The sequence below is a fragment of the Neopsephotus bourkii genome, unplaced genomic scaffold (genome assembly GCF_033783945.1).
Source record: "Neopsephotus bourkii isolate Nb327-2 ecotype Australia unplaced genomic scaffold, CSIRO-AGI_Nbou_v1 NB_275, whole genome shotgun sequence".
NCBI classification, from domain to species: Eukaryota; Metazoa; Chordata; class Aves; order Psittaciformes; family Psittacidae; genus Neopsephotus; species Neopsephotus bourkii.
In genome coordinates, this window is record NW_026900784.1 from 2152930 (window position 1) to 2180453 (window position 27524).

At 34.8% G+C, this 27524-nt stretch overlaps 1 protein-coding gene across 2 annotated transcripts in view; it reads left to right on the forward strand.

Moving 5' to 3' along the window:
- The window catches only part of MMP16 (matrix metallopeptidase 16), a 180570-nt gene that overhangs the window by 93243 nt on the left and 59803 nt on the right, over nt 1-27524 (forward strand). For both annotated transcript variants that reach the window (XM_061346811.1, XM_061346812.1), the window contains 2 exons: nt 7947-8069; nt 19561-19865. In XM_061346811.1, the coding sequence (XP_061202795.1) occupies nt 7947-8069; nt 19561-19865 (428 nt within the window). The remainder of the gene's footprint in view (nt 1-7946; nt 8070-19560; nt 19866-27524) is intronic.

Below are 27524 nucleotides of genomic sequence, written 5' to 3' on the forward strand. Positions count from 1 at the left end.
GTTTTGGGCCCCTCACTACAGGAGAGATATTTTGTTGCTGGAGCGGGTCTAGAGAAGGGCAACGCAGCTGGTGAAGGGCCTGGAGCATAAATGTGATGATGAACGGTTGAGGGAACTGGGGTTGTTAAATCTGGAGAAGAGAAGGCTCAGGGGGGATCTTACGGCTCTCTACAAATACCTGAAGGGAGGTTGTACTGAGGTGGGTGTTGGTCTCTTCTCCCAAGGAGCAAGTGATAGGACAAGAGGAAATGGCCTCAGGCTTTGCCGGGGGGAGGTTTAGACTAGATATGAGGAAAAAAATTCTTCTCTGAAAGAGCTGTCAAGAACTGGAACAACCTGCCCAGGGAAGTGGAGCTATGTAAAAGACGTGGAACATAAGGATGTAGCACTCGGGCACATAGAATCATAGAATCATAGAATAGTTAGGGTTAGAAAGGACCTTAAGATCATCAAGTTCCAACACCCCTGCCATGGGCAGGGACACCTTGCTCTAAACCATATCACCCAAGGCCTCGTCCAACCTAGCCTTGAACACTGCCAGGGATGGAGCATTCACAGCCTCCTTAGTGGTGGACTTGGCAGTGCTAAATTAATGGTTGGACTAGATCTTAAATGCCTTTTCCAACCTAAACAATTCTATGATTCTAAGGTTTTAAGTGCTTGTTGGACCCACTTCAAGTAAAATGGAATAATTATGATTTTAGAAAAAGTTACTTTGTTTGAAAAGTAAGCAATTATAAAATAGTAGCAAAATAGTACTGTCACTAGATACTCAACATTTGCTTCATTGAAATATGTTTCTACTACTTCCCTAAAATGCTTTTTAATGTGTATGTGGGGAAAATCCTGTCATTTTCCATTTACCAGCCCTAACCCGATGTGTCATATTTCGTTATTCTTTTGTGGTAAAGTAGCTGGCATGAATGATTTTTCTATCATTTAGAGTTTAGGGAAGAGACTACCCAAAATGCTGGCAGGATTGGAAAAATCATTTTATTTCACTGGCACATGCATTATTGCGTTGAAAAGCAATAAAGCAAAGCAGATTTTAGGGCTACCCTGAGGGAAGGTGAGTTGATTGTACATCCCTCAGTTCAGGAATTTAAAAGGCCTCAGAACATGCAGTGCAGTATCAGTAAACACCTTGTGAGAGAGCTATGCTCAGAAGTATGCCTAGGATTCAATCTGCAGGGTGGAGAGACTGGGCTCTTTATACAGCTTCAGCATTTGATCCTTGAGGGGAGAGTGCTCTACCTGTCACTAGTAGCCTTTAAAGACAAATTAGTGGCAGCTTTGTAAGAGTAAATATGTTTCACTAAAAGGAAGATAGTTTGTTCGTAGTACCTAAAGAAAATCTAAAGAAAAGCAGAGGCCATCTCTTTGTTTATAAAAAAACATCTCTTTGTTTAGAGTATTAGCTAGTGAGTTGAAAAAAATGAAACAAAACTTCAATTGCAAAGGGAAGAGGTTTATGTTTTCAGTTTAGAAAAGTCTAGTTTAGGACTTTTTGGCCAGCATGTCAGCAAAGTTGTCTCATTCTGCTATGTAAGAGACAAAGGAATCCATGTATGCAGCAGTCCAAAACAGCAGTTTTACAATCTGGTGGATATTAAGTCTTACAAACGTTTTGATACATTATTTTCTTTTACACATAAAGGCATATTAGCATGGCAATTCTTAGGTACATGTAACTCATGATGGATGAATTCTGCATTTGGTTACACATTTGGAGTTATGTAAAGTTGAATCAAGTTGGAAACAGAGCTGATTCTTAAAGACTTGTCACATTTACATTCATGTTAAGAAAAAATCTTATTAAACTAAAATGAGGCCTCAAGTTACTATCAGTTGACGCTAGTGAATATTCTTGGGATGTATGACTGTATAACGAAGGATAATTGTTATTTATTTTTAGTTAATTTATGGCAGTATTTTGTAAATGTTTGAAATAATTTTCCCTTTCGTCCTCACAGAAAATTTACATACTCTCTTTTGACCAGAAATACATGATAATTTACCATTGTTTTCTATGTGATTAATATGTTATAATTACTTACAATGCTGGGATTACAAAATAAAAAAGTACAGCAGGAACCTCATAGAAACAATATGTTATCATCTTGTGCATGTGGATTTACCTGCTTCTCAAGCATGTTTTGAGAAGAGATTATGATGTGCCTCTTTGTCTTCAGAAGGACAAACAATTAAAGGAAGTTATAGTAAGAGCTTGATAGGGACCAACTTTAGGGGTGTTAATAAAAAATTAATGTCCTGTAGCATCATGATCAAAAGTCTCCTGTGGGGACTTTATTGCTCTGGAAAAAAAGATAATACCTACATGAATATTTTGGCATGCATAAATATGAACAGCATTCATCTTCACCTTAATCCTTATCATTCAATTTTTTTTTTTTTTTGCTATAGTTTCTTGTTTGTTTCTCAAGTGGATTGAAAAGCATGATGCTTACTTATTGCTGGGGATAGGGAAGGATGGTAGAAAGTGATTTCAATATAGTGGTGTTAAAATATGAGGAACGTTCTGAATACAAGCATAATGACAATGACAAACCCACTTAAAGTCCTGACATTTGCATGGGGTATCACAGCATTTTCTGTGATTCATTTATATATTACCAAACACAGTCAATGATTCATTAAAAAGCAGACTGCTGAAAATGGACCCACTGTTGGTATCCTGGTCTTTCACATCCCTAAACCAAACATGCTGAGTAGGAAGACTAGTTTAAATAAGTTATCTAGTTAGTTGTCTTTTATTAAAACCGCTATACATGTTAATTTCCAAAATATGTTTTGCAGTATAAAGAGGTATATTACAAACTTCTTGGTATACAGGTGGAATGGTTGTGTATAGGATGATGACTAAAGCTGTGCAATAGTGACAAAACATTTGTTTTATTTTAATGTCGTCCTTTATAAATAAGTGGCAAATGTGCTTATATTAATGCTGAGATGAGCTTCTAACCGAGTTTACATCAAGGTTCATAACGAAGATGTAATCATATTTATGTGGGATCTCTGTTGTTTATATATTAATTATCAGTCACAAAGTAAGCATGAATGATAAATTTTGAACTGTTGACTCAGTGGTCTGTTGTATTCATAAACGTTTTTGTTCAAAACCTATACATAATGTCTTGTACCCTCAGCAAACATTCAACGAGAATGAATGTCTTGCGGACAAGTCATCATCAGTAGCAAGGCTAAAAGATAGTATTTTACAATCAATATTTGACTCTCCTCACCAGAAGTTTAAGGGTACCATTCCATTCAGTAGTTTTCTTAAAGAAATGTTTATATTTTTTCCATCCACTAAATCATCAAGTTAGACTTTTTTTTTTTTAACTATACCTCTTCAAAAAAAAAAAAAAAATCAGAACCTACCAACAATAAAAACATAATACAGATGAAGCAGCAGTTTTGATCAAGGGCAAATGAGAGGAAACGTTTAATCAAAGATGGGGTCTTTGAGTGTTTTGATTGTGTTACACCAAAACTTTTTCCTGAAGGCTTAAGAAAGTGAGGAGACAGCAAAAGTTTATTCTCTCTGAGAAGTTCAGTTTTAGCTCTTGCTCTACTAGAAGAACAGTTTTGCTGCCTATTTTGGTTTGATCTCAGATTTTCTTTGAGTCTAAATTGTTTTAATTCTCTTGACATATATAGCTCCTCAAGTTTCACACTAATGGAGCTAAGAGCGGAACTTGATGTGTCATACTCTACCGATAGATTGCATTAGTCACATTTAAGCCCCCTTAATGAATACTGATAAAATATTAACTTCAAGGGGCTGCTGCATAAAAGATTTCTCCAAGTTCAGAAGCAAACAGATGCAAGACAGGCACATTCATTACCCATATTCACCCTTTTAAAAATGAAAAACATTTAAAAAAATAAAATTGAGTTTGAACAAGCAATCAAGAGCATGGAAGATTTTGATCATGTTGTTAAAAGCAGCTATATTTGGAAGAAAATGGAAATTAGTGTTTTATTTGTCGATTCCCCCACAGATGGAAGACCATATTACACACTAAGTATAACCAAACTTCATGAGCATTAATTATTAGCATGGACAGAAGTCTTCAAGTCATTTTGAGAACAATTACACTTAAAAAATATTTTTAACATGTTAAACAGAAGAAAATGTACGTGCCAGAAGTTATTAACATTTTGCCCGATTTCTGTGCTAGAAAATACTGAACTTGGTACTAAGCATGTAATAATTTCTCTAAAATCCTGACTGCTAACTTAGCTCAGCTAAGGTCTAAGTGATAGATCTAGTGGTGGTCCAGCTCTTCAGCTGCAAATTGCATTTTCCCTTAAATTTTATACGAAGATGATTTTCTGAAAGCTAGCGAACAACTTGCACAAAGGCTTCTGTTTGATTTATTTTGGGATTTATACTGTGTGTGAACCACAGTCCCAGTCTTCATGTAAGAACATTAGTGGGCCAGACAGCACAACAACATGGAACATTCCTTGCCCATCCAAACCAATCAGGAATCAAGCATAATGTTCTTGATAGATACATACCACTTCAAAATCAATGCAGGAACAAATTGTGACTGCTTGAATTTCATAACATTATTTTGGGCTGTGTTTTGTTTTGCTAAAAATGGACTGTCAGTAGCTCTAGTAAGTTAACACGATGTTGAATTTTGAATCCATGCTACCTACTGTTCTTCACTCTTTGTATTAAATCCTAAATCTAAGCCATTCTATGCTAACATTATTTTCTGTAAGATTATTGAACCTTTGACATAACTGGAGAGGTTATTTCAATGACAGCTTTGACAATTAACTTTCAAATTCACAACTTGGAATATTGATACTTGCCTGCACCTGGTTTGCCAGTGAGCAAATCTTCTTACTAAAATAGATCTCCATCAGTTAAGCTAAATAAGTTAAACTTTTCTTTGTGGGGGGAGGCAGTTCAATTGCTTTGAAGTCATTGTCCTTGGAACAATACAGCTAGAAGTGATTCATTATATATACAAGACCTTGACATTTTTATACAGTGTTTCCAGCAAAATATAATAGTTATTTGGTTTTGCTTTATTCCTTGCGTCTTTCTTTTGATGTAGTGATATCACTTTAAGGTGATAACAGTGATCTTTTGTTACATTTATGTCATCTTCTGCAATGTGTGTGTGCAGTTTCAATAGCATAATTTAAATATATCATTAAAATACATGGTAACTGCATGCTGATCTAACGTGCACTGCAAAAAAAAATATTACTGACAACATGTCTAAAAGTTTTCTGAGGTCTGAACCAATTTTAATCTCATTTGCTGGAGTGTATAGATGCTATCATTTTACTAAGAAAACAACTGCCATTTGATCTATAACTAAAGTCTGCTTCTTTCATTCAGTTTCTTTTCTTATTAGAGCAAATGAAACTTTTTAATATTATTTCATCCCAGAAGTTGCTAACATCCTTTGTTGAATTGACACTTCTTCAAAAAAAAAACACAGAGGAACCTGTAGTAAAGTTGTAGGGTGTTTCAACAAATACTGGTGGGGTAAAGTTCTATAGATTGTGCAGTACTGTCTTTGCAGACACAAGGGAAAGAAGATTGTCTTCCATGAAGATACAAATGATAGCCAGCTCTTTTATGTGTCACACACACTTTGTAATTATTCTGACCAGAAATTACAGAAATAGTTACTTGTTTCTTACTTGAAACAGGAGACTGAACTCCAGGTCTTCAGGCAGTCAAATTTGTAAGTTTTGGCTTCCTCACTTTTAACTTGATGGATGTGTCACCTGTGACAGTTTTTGCAGACACCTCCATCAGTCTTTATCAGTGCAAACGGGATGTACTGCCATCTTGGTACTATCACTAAAATTTTGTGGTTTCCGACAAGCTGGTGAGCTTAACTCCTACTTACACATTTAAGCAATACTTTGCTACAACAAACATCCATGGCTGCAGCATATATGGAGTGTGTTAAGTCTGGCTGTACTGTTAAACCTCTTAACACTGATTTATTAGTGTGGCTGATTTTCTCTGGATTATCTCATCTCTGAAAATCCATTCAGTATGCAATATGGTTTGTCTTGTATTAGTAGGTGTAAAACTTACAATGCACATCTAATTCTTTGAGTACAGAACTGAAAAATCAATTATTTCATTTTACAAGGGCATATAAGGATAGGACGAGGGGTAATGGCTTTAAACTGAAATAAGGTAGATTCAGACTAGACATTGGTAAAGAATTCTTCGCTTTGAGGGTGCTGAGGCACCACCACAAGTTGCCCAGAAAAGTTGTGAATGCCCCATCCCTGGCAGTGTTCAAGGCCAGGTTGGATGGGGCTTTGATCCACCTTGTGTAGTGGAAGGTGTCCCTGCCCATGACAGGGAGGTTGGAACTAGATGAGCTTTAAGGTCCCTTCCAACATAAACCATTATATCATTCTGTAATTCCTTGTATTGTGTAGTTTTTTGTATACACACACACTCCTCCTTTGTACTGTAAATATTCAATTTATTTATTTTTTTTTTCATTTGGACAAAACAAGATGGTTTTCTTCATTTTGTATATATTGAACTAAGAATATCTAATAGAAAAAAAAAAAAAGAAAGATAGTTGTCTGGTTGAAGGTGTTTCTGAGTTTTTGCTATCTGCGCATGTTTTCAAAGGACTCTACATTCTGGGATGACATTTCAAATGACTTTTCTGTCATCCATCATACACACATACAGCTGCTGTGAGTATATTTATTTATTTATGAAACAAGGCTTAAATGCCATCTTAATGGTCAAAAATTCGTTGATGCAAGCCTGAATATAGGGTATGACTACTTTTGTGGTGAATACCATTGGAAAACTATAGCTTTTACATCAGGAATTATTTGGCATGATGGAAATAATGTCAAATGAAGTGGAAAAGTAACAGAGGAGCTTTGTCTTATGCAATCAATGTCTAATCTTACTGTCTTCCTGACGGTAAGTTCTTCTGCAGCTATTCAGCTCATATAAAATAGTAACTTCAGCTGAGTTTTGTTCAGTTTAACTCTAAATAATCCTTACTCTGCAAGTGAGAAATAGTTCAATGATACTGCTGTTGAACTTATGCTTTTGAATTAGATATCATCCGAATTTTGACATATGTGGAATGCTGGCAAGCTCAAATTTTTTGAAATGTTGGGGAAAAAAATGAAATATTGAATGTCACTGTGAGAATCAGGCAGTCCTGTGGAAAGCCTGGTGCTGCTGCAGTGGTCATTTTTGTTGTTTGTGATTTAGAGCTTTTTAAGCCTGATTTTGATTTGAATATACTTAAGCAGAATTCTTGAGTTAAATATCCCCACTAAGTGCTTACAGCTGCAATTAGATACTACTCGTGTGAAAAGTGTGAAAGAAGAACTTAAGAGTATCATAAAATTAGTAGTTTCAGTATCTTGAAGCAAAAAAGTAAAATTCTGGCAGTTGACTGGGCTCTCTGATTAAAAGACTTAGAGACTTATTTTAATATACTGACAATGAGACAAAAAAGAAGGATTAAAGAATACAGAAATTATTTTAGGAAGTAGTGCTTTGACTAATCTTTGTATATATGCTTTATCTTCACCTTCAGAAAGCAAGCTAGTAATATGGATTATAATTACCTTGAATGAATCTATATAAATTATTGCTGTGAAATACTCATCCAGTTGTGAAGTCTTTGTTCAGAGGTTATAGCAAAAGAAAAGTAGGAAAAATAGCAGCAAAGAAATTGCTTTCTGGAGGTCATGTGATACAGGGAAGTTCTACGAACTATACATCTGATAACAAGATAACTGTTCTTTTTGTTAGGCATTGTTGCATGTGGACAAAAACTTGATAAAACCGTAACCTAAAAAATTGCAATCTTTCTATTAATTAGATTCAGTGGTTATGATTTGTCTTTCATGTTGCTTTAACTATGTGGTGCTGTTTCTTGTAGCTGGATGAAGAAGCCTCGATGTGGTGTGCCTGACCAAACAAGAGGTAGCTCCAAATTTAACATTCGTCGGAAACGCTATGCGTTAACAGGACAGAAGTGGCAACACAAACATATCACTTACAGGTACCAAATATATTCATATAAATATATAAATGCCACTAGTAGTGCTGATTTTTAATTTAAAGTATATACTAATTTCTGAAATACTTTTCAGTATTTTGAGAAGTTTGTGATTAAAATGTGATATAAAAATGCTGAATTGGATACCTCTTGAATAAGTATGTATGTGCTGCACAAGAACCAAATTATTTTTGTGGATTAAAGTTGCATGCATTTAGTAAATTCTGTGAAGCTTTCAGTATTGATTTAACATCCAATATTATCTTACAAACCTCTTGAAAACTTCTCAAGGAATGTTGCTCTGAAACTAGGACTGCTGTAATGAAACTCAGATCTCTAATTCCAGTATGTAAAACAAGTTACTGAAAGGAGTTGGCCTCTGCAAAATAGAGGTGTGTACAAGTCTATTCTAAGTACAGATGAATTTGATTATAATTTGGTGAGTCACTGACGCAACCAATCATTTCCTGCTGACATGATGATGGATATGTCCCAAATGTACTTCAGTGTAACTCTTGAATCTGGCATGTAGTTTGTACAGTACGTTGCCTACTGTCAAAACTGATCTTGCAAGGTAGATGCAATCTGTGTACTTGCTAGAGGTCTGACACACAACGGAAGTGTCATGTACATAATATAAAATCTATAATTTGTCCATAATTTCAAGGATTCCAATGCAGCCTGTTTGAAACTGCACAGCCTTATTGGGATTCCTGTGTTATCTAACAAGGGAAAGTTCTGAGGGATAATATAATTTTTGAATTCATTAACTGCTGCTATTATTCATAAACCGTGTAACTATTAAATTTTAAGTTCATAAGCTCTAATGGTCATATAGACTGTTCATACCACAATGAAGAGATAATTTTATTAGTAATCTGTGTCAATACTATGTCTTAAATCTGAATTAGAGAATTCTAACACATTACACACTGATATAACTTCGAGTTATAGAGAACTGACTGCCTTGAAATTAGTATGTTTAGCTCATATTGGCTGGAGTCCCTTATTGTTAATGTAAATGTAATGCATATTTACTTAGAATAAGAATGTCCACCTACAGCACTTAACATTTATTTGCATTTTAAAATTTAAATGTAGTATGCGTGTGTGCAAAATGTGTGATTTTTCTGTCTCTCTGATTTGTGCAGTGTCTTGTTCTGTATTCCATTATAGGATTTTTTTACATGTGTCTAAATCCCTCCCCTTGTATATATTCTATACTATCACACAAGGCATTAATCACAATAACAAATAAGGCATTGATCACAATAACAAATAAGGGTATTAAACTATCAAGCAATCTTTCTCACTTTGAAGAATTTATAGCAATTCTTTACCTCCTGCCTTCTGTGTTGTAAAATGTCCATTCTCTCACTTTGACAAGTCCTCCAGTCAACCAGATCTTTGAAGTTAATAAACCTGTAATATTTTTTGAAGTGAATTACAATCCAAAAAGTATTTAAAATAGAAAACACAAATGTTATTTGATTAAAAAATAAAATATTAATCTTTCTGAATTAAAAAAAAAACAAGCAACAACTCAAAGCAAATAAGGGCAACAGTAAGAAAAAAATTCTTTACACGCTTCTTGTTACCTGCTTTGTTCTTCCCACCAATTCCCTACTTGCAGGCTTAATACCACTTAACTGAATGACTATTAAGTTGCTTTATTCCCTAAAATTTTGATCATATCTCTAGTATCAGTTTTCTGCTTACTTTTTCTCAGTGTGACTTTCAATGTCTTTATAATCTGCAGGTTTCCAGCTGCATTCTCTGTCTTCCTGTCCAGAACCTTGTAGTTGTGTCCACTAAGCAAGTTTAGTAATTCCCCCAAAGAAAAAAGCGATTTCTCACTCATTTCAATATCTTCTGCTTCTTCCACTTTTATGGAACCAAAACCACAGCCAACCCCCCTCCCCCCAACCACCCCGAAATCTAAGCCATATCCCTCCCCTAACAGAAACACAGAATAAACAATAAAAAGGATGCCACCCATCTTGCATATGTTATCATGGGACTTCACTCACCACCTTTTCTGAACAGGAAGGGCAAAAAAATGTGTTATGTGGACATATCTATTATGTTGAGAAGAAACCAACACGAGCAGAACTTGGACCTTAACAGCACTTAATGGCCTTTCCTAAAATATTTGGGTTTGGGGTTTTTTTTGCTGTTTTTTGTTTGTTTGTTTGTTTTTATTATTTTTTTGTGTGTGTGTGTGTTTGGTTTGGTTTGGTTTTGTTTTGCCAAGAGTTTTGATTGGAGTAAAAGCAAGGCAAGCTTTTCAAATTTGATTCTTTGTTGCTTACTTCAATAAAATAATTAATGCAATACTGTAAATGTATAAACTCTTTTTTGGACTTTGTGAAATCTGCTGATGTGGAGCTCTTCTTTGTATGCACCACTGTCAAGTAGGTGCAATTCCTGTGCTGAAGGGAGTCCACTGAATCTATATTTAGTATTAACCATTTACTATCTGACTGGCTACTTAGTCTTGGAGTATATCCTCAGATACTCTATTTAAATGAAATAATTATCATTTCAGCAAAGCATCAAGACATTCTTAATGGAAAAATATCATTGAGATCACATATAAATGCATTTTAAACTGTACCTACTTGTGTTTTTACTCTAGCCTTTTTTTGTCCACCACTTATTTTTTCCCCAAGGTGCTCCTGACACCTGCTACATTTAAATTAGTTAATGTTGTTCAGAATATATTTCCTCTTAGCATGTCACATATAATGTTTTTTCTACATTTCCATATTTTGAATTTTTCAAGTTGAAGTAGCTCCCCAGAATTTCAAGATGGAGCTCCAAAGTGTCTTCCTATTTTAATTCACAGTAATTATGTCCTTTCTGGCCATATACTACGTTTTGGGCTTATGTGATAATTACCTTTATAAAACTGCATTTGTGTGCAGACAGCATCAAAATGCAGAGTTCTGGTTTTGGGAACGTCAGCATGGAATGGGCATTGTGCTTCACTGATTATACTTTCCCTCAAGGAATGCAGCTTTTTGCTTATTTGAAATGGTGAATAGGGTGTTGGTTAGAATTCCTGTTTCTAATGAAGTCACACAGCAGTATCACTTTCTGGATCTTCTCTGCCTGGTATAGTTCTTGCTGGCATACCTTGTAAACCTTATTAGCACTAATGTTATATACTAACATGACTTTTACAAACAGAGAAACAGAAAGTGTTTATACCAGCCAGAAGAGTATAGCAGTGAACAAGAGCATCTAGGATACATGAGAATTATAACCATATTATAGAACAAAGATCTTACTGATAGTCTTTATTCTTCCTTAGTTTTTTAGACAGCATTAGGTTACACAACAATATCTGTGAATAATAAAGCAATGAGCTTTGTAAAAATAGAACATAAATGTTTATATGTCCTTTTTTTGACAATTATTGAATATAAAGTCTTTTTCGTCAGAGTTCTGAGCATACTGTTCATAATTTTAACTCCAGCAGCCAGTCATTGGTCAGTTGATCAGATTATTCATTCTGAAGAATACTTGTGAATAATATTGGAGAATGCTCTATAAAAGCCAAGTTTTGTCTTGAATTACAGGCATTATGTAGAACTTACAAAAACGTAAAATAAAATAAAACAAAAAATAAAGTATTAAAAGCTATTCAGGTTTTTTTTTTTTTTTTGCTATTTTGAGGAAGGAAAAAACCCTAATTTGATGATTCAGCAATATGTAATAACTTAATTGCTGGAGGCAATTTAGCTGTGGATGAAAAAGAGTTTCACCCCAAACCAACCAGAAACAATTTAATCTTTTACTTAATGTCAGTGGACATTAGGTCAAGCCATAGATTAATGTCTTTTTCCTTCTCAACAAGTTGGATGCATACTGGATTTCAGTTCTCCAGAAACCTGCAGAAGATGAAAGGTTTGGACATGTCTAACTTTATGCTGTCCAGTTAAATGAATTAGTGCTAGCTGGGAGCTTCAGTATGCAATTAAAAATCCTCTCTGTCTTCTTAACAATAAACTATGTTATTTCTATGATCTGAACGATCCATATTGTGTGGAATACGGAAAGAGAATTTTTCTTAGATGTTTAAAAACTACACTGAAAAGTTAGAAAATACTGAATTAGGAAAAAACATACAGAATACTGTTGATTCAAAGTATTAACAAGATTCATTTCATAAAGTAATAATTTTAGTGTACAGCTACAGAGGATTATTTAGAAAATACTTTCTAAACCAAGGAATTGCCGCTTACTAATTACTTGTCACAAAGTGAATATATGATGAATTTTCTTGGCTGCATTTTGCTCATGAATGAAAAAAGGTCAGCTCTGTGTCCAAACTGAAATGATAACACAAACATTGCATTATGATGACATTTACACTGAATTATTTTTTTAAATATATGGCTATACTATTTCAGCATCAAGACATGACGATTGTCTTTTCACTTAAAAATGAAAAGCAAAAATAAGTGAAAATAATGATTATCTGGTTTTTGTCATTGATGCCGAGAACATCCTTACTTGAACAATTTTGTGAATAGCAGAAATGTCTAAAATCCTTATATGGTAGCAATATTCTGTGTTTTGATTCATGTGTACCTGACTAATATATTTTGAAACATGCCAGAAGCATTTACAGGATTGGGCTGCACTTTCATATATCTTTTTCCCTATGTACATATACGGCCTATAAGACCTGCAAATGGAAATGCCTAACTATGTGCTTTAGAATCCTACCTTACAATTTTAAGTCATTAAAAAATTTTGTAGTTCTTAGCTCCCTGATAGCACAGAACACACAGTAGTATGTAAAATGTGTGCAGATTTATATTGAGAATTGATACCTCCAGGTGTGGGAAGCATTCTGAGGGATGTGGTAAACAAGTTTTCAGGGTTCTCTAATAACAGATGTTTTCAAAATGACTCACCCATGAGTACTTTGCATTCATACTTACATGTTTTGCTGGAACTCTGATCATTTACAGCTGCAAATCTAGAAAAATAGTAATTTGAACAAGACACATTACTTGTTTTCTACAATAAAGTTCTCATAAACTGTTAGACTACCATAGGGCTTCAATCCTTAAGGACTAATGGGATAGGGATTCCTGACATTAAGCATTAGCTTTTGTAGTAAGCATGGATGCAGAAATAGATGTTAATTAAGGCTCTATTAACATTCTTAAGTCATTATAACTGCATCTCGTACCAGTCAGAAATACCATAAAAGATGCAATTCTAGTGAACCTAAGGATACACAGGAAAGTTTCCTCTGTGTGATATCTGCTCATGTAATTTTAGTCTCTGTTTGGGAATCTGAATAAAATGGAATGCTTCAAATGCTGAATGTTGATTTCAGCATATTTATCTCTCTGTTAAAGCTTGGTGCTTTCCCAAAGTCAAGCTTAATGAAGGTAATACCTGCCCTTTTGTTTAAAGAAATATATTAGTAGTAATATATACCTTAACATTTCTAACCTCTGAGCGGAAGGAGGATAACATGTGAAGTATACTTAATAAAAGGAGATTAAATTACACTGTGGTGATTCTAAAATCTATGCAATGAAAAAAGTCTATATAACTGTGATTGTGAGAGAGGATTCCTACATAATGATTAGTTAAGCCAAATGGGTGTGCTCTTCCATAGTGTAAATAGCAAAATAATGCTCTTCATTATATGTATTTTTAGTGCTTTTTCATAAACATTTGATTATAGAATATCCACTCTCATTTCTTTAGTATTTGCCTACTTCAGCAATCCTGAAATAATGAAATATTTGGATATAAATATGCTGTAAATGTAAATGTTTATGTTGTATTTTATTAATTTTAAATTACAAAATAGTAAATTATGACATGGGATACTTAGAACATCTTTCCTATAAAAATTTTTTCTGTCAAGTACTTTGCTAATCTTGGTTTTGTATCTTGTATAGCTCAGCTTTTGTCATTTTTCATCTCCTTTTAATGAATTATGGGAAGAATATTATCCATGAAACTAAAGAGGCAAGAGAATTATGAATTCTTTCTAAATGGCAGCAGTAGGTTGACTTTTAATGTGGTCACAGAATAAGAAAATCAAAAGCAATAGTTTTGACTTGGGTTTAATCAGCTGGAGCAGGAGCTTTACAAACCAAGATCACATTTTACCTGAGAAACATTCTTAGATTATAGCTACAAAGTGAGACTGGAAAGAAGTTGAAGCTAAGAAAACCCACATCAGTAAGAGATTAATGAAGCAACTTGATGGAAAGTATTCCTGGAAAAATGATGGTACAAAATGAAATATAGCTTTGGCCAGAGGTAAACCATTATTTTCAATAAAAGTAGCACTGGGATTAAAAAAAAATAAAAAAAAAAGCTTTCATCCAGTTTAGGTTTGGTTTACAGCAGTGGAAATGAGAAGGTAGTTTCAACAAATTATTCAAACTTAAGCTATGTTTCCACTTTATCTTAACTGTTTCATACCTAATACAGATCTATAATTGCACTACTTCAAACAGATTAGTGATGGCATCTTTCTACCTATTCAGTTAAATTTCTTGCTCTTTCATCTTGTGTCCTTTATTTCTTTAGAGTGGATTTCCAATTTGTGACTTTGCTCCAAGAAAATCCTGGCATATTTGAGAGAAATGGTGTTAAAGAAATATTTTCCCCATTTATGTTTAATGTTGAGATATATATATATATGTTCTAAAACAATTAAAATATCATCTTGCATCATTATCATTACTTAGTGCTTATAAAACTGCTCAATACTATCCAGTCAAATCAGCGCAATGGGACAGAAAGATTGTTTATCTTGTACTCTAGATTTAATGCATAAATGAGCATAGAAAGAATTTCTAAAAAGTATTTATTATATATGGTGGAGAATAGAAGTATCAAGGTCTGCAGGCCATAAAGTAGTCTGTCACTGAGTTATTAAAACTCTTGTGGAGGCCATTACTGATAAGGTAAACGGTAATAATAAGCTTTATGGATTTCAAGTTTTGTCTAGCCTTTGCTGAACCACCTCTTGGGTCTAGCTCAGCTCTGGAGTTTTAGCTTTCTATACAGAATTGTAGCAATTTATGTGAAAAATATAACGAGCTGTTCTACTGACAGCTCAGAAAGGAAAAAAGGAAACAGTGAAATTTAATGGCAAATATGTGCTACTTAATGTACTGTATTTAAGTTTCAGATGACTGATTTTACACAGCCAAGTGAGGTATATCCTGACAGCCTTGCAAGGTTCCTGAAGCTGTTGCACCCAAAAATGTGTCACTGAAACATAGATAATTTTTTTGAGGATATTTTGGTGAAGGACGGAGAGGGGAAGGAAAGCCTGAATTTTTTGTAAAATCAGTAGACTCAGAATTTCAGAATAAAACAGAACTCCTCAGGCATCTGTAGAAATAGTAAACTAATGTGAAAAGAGAGTTTCACTGGTGAAATCTTGTTCTTCTTGTGAGAGACATGGATTTAAAGCTGTAATGCCCAAAACAACTATAAGGTTGAAAACCATGTTTGCATCGAATGTCAAAAATAATCACAAAATGCTGTATGCAATTATCTGTGTTTGTCTATGAACACTGGTTTTCAAAATTGATACAAAGCATCACTCAGATTACTACTTTGTAAGAAATTTACACTGAAGTGTTTTATCTTATAGATCATCTTTTGTTAACTAGAATGCTAAATCATTGCTGATTTAGTCAAGGTCAGCATTGGATCATTCTCTCTATTGAACATGTTTTCTGTGACATAATCACCAGACTTAGAGGTTAGGAAAATAATACTTGGGAAATACTGTTTCTTGTTGTGATGGCCTTTGTCTAATGCTGCCACCTTGCAATAAGAGTGGTTCTCAGTTGACATGTCCTTCATTTATTTTTATTTGAGCTCCATTATCTGTACGTGTTGAATGTAAGATACCAATTTCCTCTTTTTTTGTTACCAGTGATGGTTACCACTATTTCATGTGACTGTTGGCTTTAAGATGTTGAGCCAAATGTAACAGGAAAAGCGTTCACGGAAAGCTTCGTTATCGTAGCGTTATGTCTAAACTGAAGACTTTTAAGAGATGGGTCCTAGAATCTTTGATAGTTGATAGATTGTCTGTAAGGATTCATCTTCTTACTGTACTTTCCCTTTGGAGGTTATAGAATGCACATCATGAAAGAAATATGAAATAACTTGGATTTCATATGTCTATACGGGTGAATTATTTAAGCAAAGTTCCCACCTAGACATCTTCAACATTCGTGACACACACTTGGAATTTGTCATTTCAGCATTGAACATGTGTTCTGTTAAACACATTAAAATGGACAATCATTTTCTGGAAATACTCATGTTGGAATACTGATTTATTTTATTTCTTTTAGGGCTATGTTTTTCAGTGTAATCTTGCCCTCTCTGAGAGGTTGTTTTGAAAGCCAGAAATCTGTCCTATTTTAATACAGACTGTTGCTTTGAAAAATCTTTCTTCTCTGCAATGAATCTTGAGATTCATTGCAAATAGGATATTATTTTAAAAGTTATTCAACAGCTTGAATCCCCTAGAAAAGGTCTTCCATCATAATTAAGCACCCCTAGTTAATGTGTGTGAAACTAGCACAAAGGCTCAATTTTTCATTTGTAATCAATGACTAAAACTTAATTCTGTGCCCTGGAAAAGCAAGAAATTGTGAAGTGATAAGGTTCAAAATGTGACTCAAAACCCTTTTAGACCAAGTAATTAATCAACTTATTGCCCATACAAAATTCCAATCTGTTTTATCCATTTCCTGATATCATATATACTAGCATAAGACCATCCTTTTGCTTTATTTGTGTAGACCCCAGTGTGGGACTTTGATCCATTACTATGATTCCTAAATACAAACCAATAAAATAAACCTGTATCTTTCAGGTGAACTTTTCCTATGTCAAAATGCCAGTTGCACTCTATTTTCTATGAAAGCCTATTGATTAATTTCCTGTATTCCTTATATGTAGTGAATAACAGAGGCTCGTGTAGCAATATGTCAAGAGGGAATGGTTTTGCACTGAGAGAAGATAAATTTAGATGACATTAGGAAGAAATTCTTTACTATGAGGGTGATGAGACACTGTCACAAGTTGCCCAGAGAAGATGTGGGTGCCCTATCTCTGCCAGGTTGGATGGGGCTTTGAGCAACGTGGTCTAGTGGAAGGTGTCTCTGCCTGTGGCAGGAGATGGAGTTGAAATGAAATGATCTTTAATGTCACTTCCAACACAAAGTATTCTATGAGCTGCGCTTCAGAAAAGTTACATGTTTTAGAGAGCACACTGCAGGATTGATTAAGAGCAGATTCCTCAGAGTTGTAAGTGGTATTCTTAGCATAGCAACAAGTTAACTGTTGTCAGGTTTTCAGTAATGGCAGTGTAAGTATGCCTTTGTGAGGTGTTTTGATTTGGTTGCACATGACACTCTGGCTCTAAAATACTGTACACTGTCAAGGGGCACAGGGTGAGTAATTTAGGAACCTGCTAACTAAAGCATCTCAAAAAAATATTTCACAAAGGAAGGGGATTCAGAGAGGGTTTCTGCAGGCACTGGTGGTAGGTCCAGAGCATCTAATATTTTTTTTAAACACCTGAAAATCAACACAACATCAGTCATAAAATTAGTGATGAGTATATAGCTATGAAGAGCATCATACAAAGTAATTTGATCACATGATATTTGCATCATATAAGGTAAGGCTATGCCTACAAATTGGAGGACTTTTTCTCTCTGACTGCAAGATCAGTACAGCAGTACTTTGTAGTTCTGACACAGTCAGTTTTAAAGAACATTGCAAAGTCGGAGTAAGTTCAATGAAAATTACAGAAAATGTTGAATAGGATGGGCAAAATGTCTTATAAGAAGAGATTTAATGAGTTCAAACTTTTAATTTCAAAGAGACAACAAAAAGGTTATGATGTTGCAGCGCAGAAATGTCTTTTAAATGTCTTTTTTTCAGGGAAAAAATATTCTTCAAGCTCCTGTATGTGAAAGAGAAAGGCAGAATAAGAACCAGTGTTAACAGGCTGATAATTAAGGGAATAGACATGACTGGTTAAATCATCTTTGGAACAAAAGATGAGGGAAAGAGGGGATTCTCTACAGTACGCTGTCTTCTAATCTGTTTTGTTACCTTTTTGGAGCATACATACTAGCTAAAAAGACATAATGCCTTGGTTAAATAGCATTATTGGACTCAGTACAAGAATTTTTTTGAGTGGAAGTCAAAATAGGCAACTTTCTGTTTCCTACATGAACCTGTGAACAAAATATACATGTCAAGTCAAATCTGTAAAATTAGATTTGAAGGATTTGTTTCCACTTCCATTAACTAACACTACCATATAATCAAGCACATTTAATGCACTAAGTGAATGAATCATTCCACATTTATTCATGAAAATATTTTCATTCTCCACTAACATATCCTGCTGTGACAAGTTGCATAAATCTTACATATACTCTAGAACGATGTCATTTCTGAAATTTATGCTGGACATTCTGTCAAGCACATGTCAAATGAACAAAGACCATCTGACTGCAGCAGTTTGAAAACAAAACAACCCTAACAGAGATTTTTCTGGGCATACTAATTGAGTAAAAATGACAGAAGAAATTGGATAAGTCTAAAATCAATTATTGTCATTCTTTTCTTGAATTCAATAATAAAAAAGTAAGGTTTTTTAATGATGATTCCACTATAATTTACTAGTAATTGTGATTCTGAATTAAACTGTAATTCTGATTTTTTTTTGCCTTTCTATTACGTGTGTCATTTGAAGAGGTAGTGGAGACTGAAATTTCTGTTTAAATATATGTTTCTGAATTAGTAGATAATTGTATTCTATAAAATTATTTCTCTGATTAATTGTACAGTTTTAGGCAAGATTCGTGGAAGCAATCAGATCATAAAAGGGCTTCTTAGCTTGTATTGAAATAAAAGGCTTTGTGTCTAATAAGGGATTCTCTCCAGTCACAAAAGCAACAAGAACTGTTTTTAAGGCTTTGTGACTACTGGCTGGTGGTCACAGTATGGAGCTCTGCTATTGTTAATGGACTCATTGAGAAGTTAAAATTTCATTTAACTGGAAACATTTTTCTTTTGTTCAGAAATGACATGCTGTTCTTTAGCTATGATGGATTCTAATTGTACTCCAGGATGTAAACAGTCAGTGGTTGATTAATGTGGTTATCCCACTGTTAAGAATTTTTCATTTTAAAATATTTTTAATCTTCTAAAAATAAGATTTTGTGCTGCTGAGAGTAACCTAACACGTAAGAAGTTATAGCATAAAGGGCTGCACAGATCAACACAATAATTTTGCACTGAATTCATTAAAAATACTATTCTAAAAGGATACAATGACAGAATAGTATATTTTATTAATAGCACAGTACTTTTAATAATTAGGGACAAAGGGATGTAAGCAGTGTCACTTACGACTCTGTCAAATTTAATGTTTTTTGTTTGTTTCTTTCAGCATAAAGAACGTCACTCCAAAAGTAGGTGATGCTGAAACTCGTAAAGCCATTCGCCGTGCCTTCGATGTGTGGCAGAATGTAACTCCTCTAACATTTGAAGAAGTTCCTTATATCGAATTAGAAAATGGCAAGAGGGATGTGGATATTACAATCATTTTTGCGTCCGGTTTTCATGGAGACAGTTCTCCCTTTGATGGGGAGGGAGGATTTTTGGCTCATGCATATTTCCCTGGGCCAGGAATTGGGGGAGACACTCATTTTGACTCAGATGAGCCATGGACTTTGGGAAATCCTAATCATGATGGTAAGAAAAAATTTTGGTGTAAACAAAATAAATAAATGGCACGAACTTTCAGCTAACAGTACTATTTCCATGCTCCCCTGTCCCTAAAGGCACATAGTTTTGTTTTCTAACTTTACATTACTTTAGAAATATGTTCAGTTGATTGTTCTATTAGAATCTCTGAGAGAAAAGTTAATGTCCAAATGCAAGTAGTGATATGAAAACATGTTGTCTTGAAAAACACTGAATTCTTGTTAGGAACTTTTGTGTTCATTCAAACATTGTATTGATGATTGTTTGCATAAGCTACTTTCATCTTGGAATTATTTGCTGTATATTTAGGTTTAGGAAAAATGTGGAATGTTCTTTAGCAGTGCTATGAGAGATTAAGAAAAGTAAGACCACCCACCAATACAATGGATACCAAGGTAAACAAAAACAACTCTAGACTTTAGATTTTCTTTATGGTGGTGCAGTGGCAGCATTTAAAGTCAACACTTAAAGATGCCATTCTAAGAACAAAGTTAGTGTTTCCCATTAATTTTTTAAATTCTTTTGGATTGTTAATTCCAACAGTAATTCCAGTTTATTTAAGTTGCACATTCCCTGTAGTCAAATATGTGACTGCATAGTGCAGTTGACATACCTAAAATTTACCATATGAAAATTAAAGATACTTTTAACAGTTACTCTTCACAGAACTGTAATCTGTCCCTCACTGAGCTCCAAGTTGATACAATGAAATACTGCCATTATTTAGGGAACCTAATTTAGAAGTAGCCTTCGCATCTCTACAAAACAGTATCAAAAGAGAGGTTTTGTGTAGACATATTGTGTTTGATGCTTTGACAGGTTTTGATCCAAGCAGCCCCAGTTGTCCTAGTAGATCTCTCTAAGCCAGTTACCTAGAGTTTGAGAGTCTCTTCAGCAGTGATTCAAAAGAGGATTCACAGATGCACAAAGGATATTTTTGGCATGCAGAAGATAATAAGGTCTACAAGAAGTGCAGAACTGTTGCATTTCAATGTTACACTGAATCTGGGAACAGTGAAAGGCTTTATCTAATTCCTTTTCTTCCAAGTAAAATTCAGAGCTTTTTATTTGTATCCTAGAGTTTGCAATAAAGCTTTAAGTTAGTATTTCAGGAGTATAAATATGGTAATGTGATTGTCCTTATGGTACAATACTACTGCTGTGCCAGAGTCAATAAAGCAGGAGCAGCATACTGCATTGTGAAAGCTTTTAGTAGCAGAGTAAGAAGCTTATTTCTTGTGGACCAAGGCTTAGATTCTTACTGGAGCAAAATCTGTGTTATTACACTGCTCATTATTTGCTCTCTTCACAAGTTTAGCTCAAAGAAACAATGGGAATCTTCCATTTGTGCAGTTCAGGTACATAGGTTAGGGTTAGGGTTAGGGTTTTTATTGGCTCTGTGGTTTTGGAGCTATTACTTCAAGCCCTTGGGAAAGTCTACAGGTATCTGTATGTTGAAGTCAAGGTGTCAATTTAAAATGTGATAACTCTTTTGGAGCAGTTCCGCATATGGATACTTTTGGTCTTTATGATAATGGAGAAACTTCTGGCTATCTCCTTCTCCTTTAACTTAAGTAATTTTCAGAGTGCTGAAAGGCACTCATGTCTTTTTATGTTGTTTTTTTTTTTTTTTTTGTGGTTCAGTTTTGTAGATTTCCAAAGTTATTTTGTGTATTAATGAATTTTAGGATATTTTGAAGGTAAAAAGATCAAGTGAAAGTAAAATGGTACTATCACTAAAAATATGCTCTTATGGATGAGGCCTTGGGTAATATGGTTTAGAGCGAGGTGTCCCTGCCCATGGCAGGGGGGTTGGAACTCGATGATCTTAAGGTCCTTTCCAACCCTAACTATTCTATGATTCTGTGTATTGGAAAACAGTGAACTCTTCTAATAAAAAGCTTTGCTATCTATACCATGAAGATTTAATAGATACCGGTGGAATTTTATTCTGCAGGTTTAATAATTTATGTTGTTTGGTGTGCTCATGCATACTTTTTTAAGGGACACTTTTTCCTGTTAGAATTCCATAGTCAAGGTAGAAAACCCAGGATATTTTACAACTAGAAAATTTGTGCAAAATACATGACAATTAAAATAAATAGCTTGCCAACACAACTTTTCTGAAGAATGTTGGCAAATCCAAGCTCTGAGTTTCATTGTCGAGATGGTATGAACCATGGATCTTAGGTCATAGCTATTGCCCAGAGAAAAACCATATGTCATTGTGACTCTAGAAACAGCAATGTATGTGCAGTTGATCTCTATATGCAGTGTCTATTTGTCTGATTAGTGACCTCCAGTTATCAGGTAGGCCAGGTTCTGATGATGATCTGACTGCATTAGCTCATGTCTAAGAATCCTGAAGGAACATCCAGATTTTATTTTTTTTTTTTTTGAGACTGGAAAAAAATTCTGGGTGGAAAAAGAAGACAAACATGCCATTTGGAATTGGCAGGAAGACAAGACTTACACCTCTGTTAGGCTCCCTATTATCTTGAGCTTAGTCTCAGAGCACTGAAAAGGAGAAGGTTGAAGTATTTATGATGTAGCTATGAGCAATTTTTCTCAGGTGAGTGTAACTTTTTTTTTAAAGTTCATTTCTCCAATAGGCATCTTCACATAGTGTTATTCAAAAATCCAATAGAAGTGGGAGAATATTTGGTGATTTATTTTTATTTGTGTTCTTTAATCAAGTTTTTCCTTAGAGAGCTGATTTTCTCTGATTCCTGTTCTATTATCCAGTGTGATTTGAAAACACAGATCAACTTGGTTATTAGCAGCAAAAATGCAAGTATATAAGATCCTCTTGGAAAGCAGTAGCCTCATTCTCCACCTTGTCCATTTCTTCTAATGAAAACAATTTGCATACTGTCTGCCTCAGAAAAGACAGGCAACTTCTTGAAATGCTTTCATTAACTGTTGTCCTTTTTAAAATACTTTTTGTTACAAATGGAAATCATATGCAAGTCCAGTATTCTGACTATAGTTAATTCCCAAGGAAATTTATCTTGATGACTTAATTGCTGTGTCTTCATACTTCAGGCTTTTTTTGTTTATCTTACCATGTTTTCTTGACTTTCTTGTGTTTTGCTTGGTTTTAATAATGTTCTAGACTGAAAGGATGTTTCTGTTAGAAATACATCAGCTCCACAGTGCAGTGCTGCTTTCCTTTGTTCTCACTTCAGTTGTATGTTTTTATGGGTTGCAGACGGATCTTGCCAATCTGAGGAAGATAGCTGTGCTTTGACTCCTCCTTCATTCTGAAGAATGAATAAGCTTTTTGTAGGAGTAAAGACTAATGGGCCTGTCACTCAAGAAAAAACTCCTGTCATGCAATTTAACACTTGTAGGCTCTCTAAACTGATGTATTTCTTTGCTTTCTTAATACCCTGTAAGCACAGTACAGCTGGTATCGTAACTCCAGCTGCTTTGTAGAGTTAAGCTGCAGGTAATGCCAGAAGTAAGGCAGAAAGAAGTACAATAACCTTGCCATCACAGGGGAGCAATGGAAAAAAGGACAGCATTTCTTTTGCTAGGGAAGGAGGATAAAAGGTGCTAGGTTGTTTTTTTGTTTTTTTTTAATTATTATTATTTTTGCAAGGCAGTGAAATGGTAGTGTTCCAGTATTTTGGAAAAAGTGTTTGTATGCATTGGACTGTAGCCTTCCTCTAGTCAGCTTTCATGTTCCACTTGCTCTTTTAGGACACCTACTTTTCAATTTGTTCTGTGGGTGTAGGCCTTTTCACCCCATTTCCTTTATGGTCTTCTATGCAGGCTTCAGTGTGCAATGCAAGCCTTAGGTTTGTAAATTTTTGGGACAGGGTGTTTCCTTCATGTATATTATGAAATACCTTGGTAACACTCGGCAACTATGGTAGACAAGGATGCAGTTAGAAAAACAGGTATAACACTGTTCAGGAATAGCGAATCAGAAAGGATAGGGAATATCACAGGAAAGCATTTCACAATATGTATATTTACTGATGTCAAAGAGAAAATGATTAACAGGAGATGAAAAGTTACAAAAGTAGCTATCTGAAAATTAGCACTTATTAAGAAAAAAAAATGCTTATTTTGATCTGAAGTGGTAGAAAGAAAAAGAAGTAGAGAGACAAAAAAGAAAAGAAAAAGAAGAAACCTTTGTATAAGTCTTGAGGCTAGGGAGAGAGTTCATTTTTCCCATGACTCCCAATCCATTTAGGTGATATGTATCTCCTCATTTTTTGAATGAAAAATTTATGGACAATGACTAATGTATCTAAATCCAGAAAAGGACAGTGGCTTCTTGCTATGGGTGGCAGCATTTTGGAGATACTGTATTGTAAAAATCCTCAACAAAAATCTTTTTCAAAGTATTTCTTTTTCAGTTGCAATATTTCAAATCACTGTGGTGAAATTCAAAGTCACTGCCAGGCAGAGGCAGGGATAGCAACTGTCTCTGTAGTAAATTTTCTAATAGCTGGTAGAAAATCCTATTCTGTGCTTTGTCTTCTTGTACCAAAACTGAAATAAAACCATTTAGTAGCCCAGTTTTCCTGTGTGCACCACAGAAAATGCAAATTAGAAGTTAAAGCATATATTGTGAACAGTGCTCACTAAGATTTTATTTCAGTGTGTCATTTTTGTGGCTGAAGGTTGGCTGTGATCCCATAGCAGAACCTTGAGAAAGAGAGGAGGCAACATTTCCTTTAAGACCTGCTATATGCAGTCTACACAGTGGGGGATTCATCTGAAGCGATAAAACATATACAGGATCATGAGCTGCTGTATTTTGAAGGGGAAAGGTTGGGGTGTTTTTTGCTTGTTGGTATTTTATTGTTTGGGTTGCATTTTTTTCTAGGAATCCCTTATAAAGCCTTGGAGAGAACAAGAACTGTTCTCAGTTTACTTTGTAGTTTTCCCAGTAATTTAAAAATGGACAGTTTCAAGAACCAAATGAAACTCAGACTCTAATTTCTGAAGTAACACAAGAGAGGGACAGATGAAGAGTCTGAAACCAGTTTTCTGAACAGGAGCTGCAAAGCAAGGTGTCTCATCTTTAGAAACCCATGTATCTTTGACTAATTCTGTGGGCAGATGCCAAGGACCATTTAATAGATCAACTCTGTGTAATGTTCTGATATTCCCTGGCAAGATCAACCCATCAAAGCCATGTTCTTTAACTAGTGACTATGCTCAGAAGTTTCATTTTGGCAGATAGCGGAAGGAAGGAAGGGACTGTGATGAATTTTGTGATTAAGAGTCACTGCTGCCTGCATGTTAAACTTCTATCAGTTTGCAGTAATGACTGAGATGTATCTGTTCTTCCTCACTATTCCTATACATATTTTCAACCCATCTCTTTTCCCTGGACTTATTGCATGATGTGTTATAAACATAATTCCCATTAAATACAGGAAAGTTCTCAAGTGGAATTCTAAAAAAATATGGTAGAGAGAGCAAAAAGGAAGACATTCAGAGAAGGGGCCTTAATGGGTGAAGATATATATACCATATTCTGATGCTAATACTTAAAAATCATATATTTTATGGCTTCTTAATTTATAAGTTTCATTTCTTCACCTGAGAGTGTATGGAAACATTTTTGCTGTCAAAAGGTAAACATCTCTAACTTAAGGCATAAACTCTTGCATCTATTTTAAAAATTGCATTGGTTGATCAAAATTGATTTTACATTTCACAGTATCACAGTATGTTAGAGATTGGAAGGGACCTCAAAAGATCATCTAGTCCAATCCTCCTGCCGGAGTGGGAACACGTAGATAAGGTTACACAGGAACGTGTCCAGGCGGGTTTTGAATGTCTCCAGAGAAGGAGACTCCACAACCTCCCTGGGCAGCCTGTTCCAGTGTTCTGTCACCCTCACTGAGAAGAAGTTTCTTCTCAAGTTTAAGTGGAACCTCTTGTGTTCCAGTTTGTACCCATTTCCCCTTGTCCTGTCATTGCTTGCCACTGAGAAGAGCCTGGCTCCATCCTCGTGACACTCCCCCTTTATATATTTAAATACACTAATAAGGTCACCCCTCAGTCTCCTCTTCTCCAAACTATAGAGACCCAGCTCCCTCAGTCTTTCCTCATAAGGGAGATGCTCCACTCCCTTAATCCATTTCTCTGGCTACATGCTCTTAAGTCAGTTTAAACCTCTAAGGCACTCATTTTTTATTGGGAAATTATTGAACACATCTAAGCCTATTTAAGGGAATGTTAAACCAGTTTGAATGGAGACTGCACTACTTTTACCTAGATTAATTTAAGATTGACCTACTTACACAAGTGCAGCTTTTTAAAACACAACAAGATTTAAACATAGCTCTTGGGGAAAACAAGGATTTCTTGCGAACTTAGATTTCAAGCACATTAGACATGATGCTTAATGTACCAATTACTGGCTAAAATTTGTCCATACAACTGTGTCTTTCAGTGGCAGAAAATATTTGGCAAAATATTCAGCTAAGTTTAGGATAAACACAGTAGATCAGTAATGGTAGTTTGATACTCTTCTGTTTGTATTCATATCTGCAAGAAAAAATAGAAGTCAAAGTAAAATGCATGATTTTTTGTTTTGTCTCTGTAGCGAATCTACCAAGGCAACTACTGTACCATACTGAAATTATGCAGAAATCAATTCTTCTGTCAAAAACATAGAATGAATAGTAGGAAATGAAACTCCATTACAGAGTTTTTTAGTGTTCAGTTACATTTAAATGTAAGGAGAATATTACTGCAGAATGCTTATATTCTTGTGGAATATTTGTACCTTGCATATACATGAAGCTGTGTTTTCAGGAAAACAAAATCAAACTTAAATAATTTACTAATATTTTTGTTAACTCTCCAGCATTCAAAAAATATTCAAGTTTTGCAGGCAATAAAAAGAAAAAAAACCTAAATCCATCACTTTGTACAATGCTGTCTCTATAGTGCCAAGTAAAAGCTTCTTGGACCTGATGCAAATACAGTACCTAGTGTAATGTACCTGGACTCTAGTTAGTGCATAGATTCTGCTGTGGGCACTCTGTTGGCAGCCAAGACAAATTTATGAAAATCCTGATCTCTGAACTGCATAGATCAACTTGTAGTAAATTTCTTTTGGCTGCCAGTGTGGTTGACACAGTGCAGGAGATATATGCTGCTGGAAATATGAACCAGTGGAGTTGTGAAAATTAAGTCTCCTAAGGGACCTCTGTGTCTCAAAGTGTGCTCATGTCATACACTATGGTTAGGTAAAAAGAAAGCCAAGCATTTCAGATTAAAGGAAGCTCTGTATTACAGTATTACCATAACTTTAATTTCATAAAGCATAATGCTCTCAATTGATTATATATTTTAATAAGCTCTTATCACTATCAAATTTGACCTGTAACCAAGCAGTGTGAACTTGCAGCTGTCACATGCTTGTTTTCCAGATCTGTACTAGGATAAATTTGTAAAAGATTAATATCTTCATTTTGTTTGTATTGTATTAGACTTCTATATGTACTTGTAAATACAGACTTGCCAACATGGGTTCATATCAAGAGTTATCCTACAATATATCCTATCTCTAGTTATGGCTATTAACAGATACCTAGGGAAGAAAGTAAGAGCAGGGTGAACATATGGCAGCAAAATACCAGCATATTCCCTCTTAGCTTCCAGAAGTCT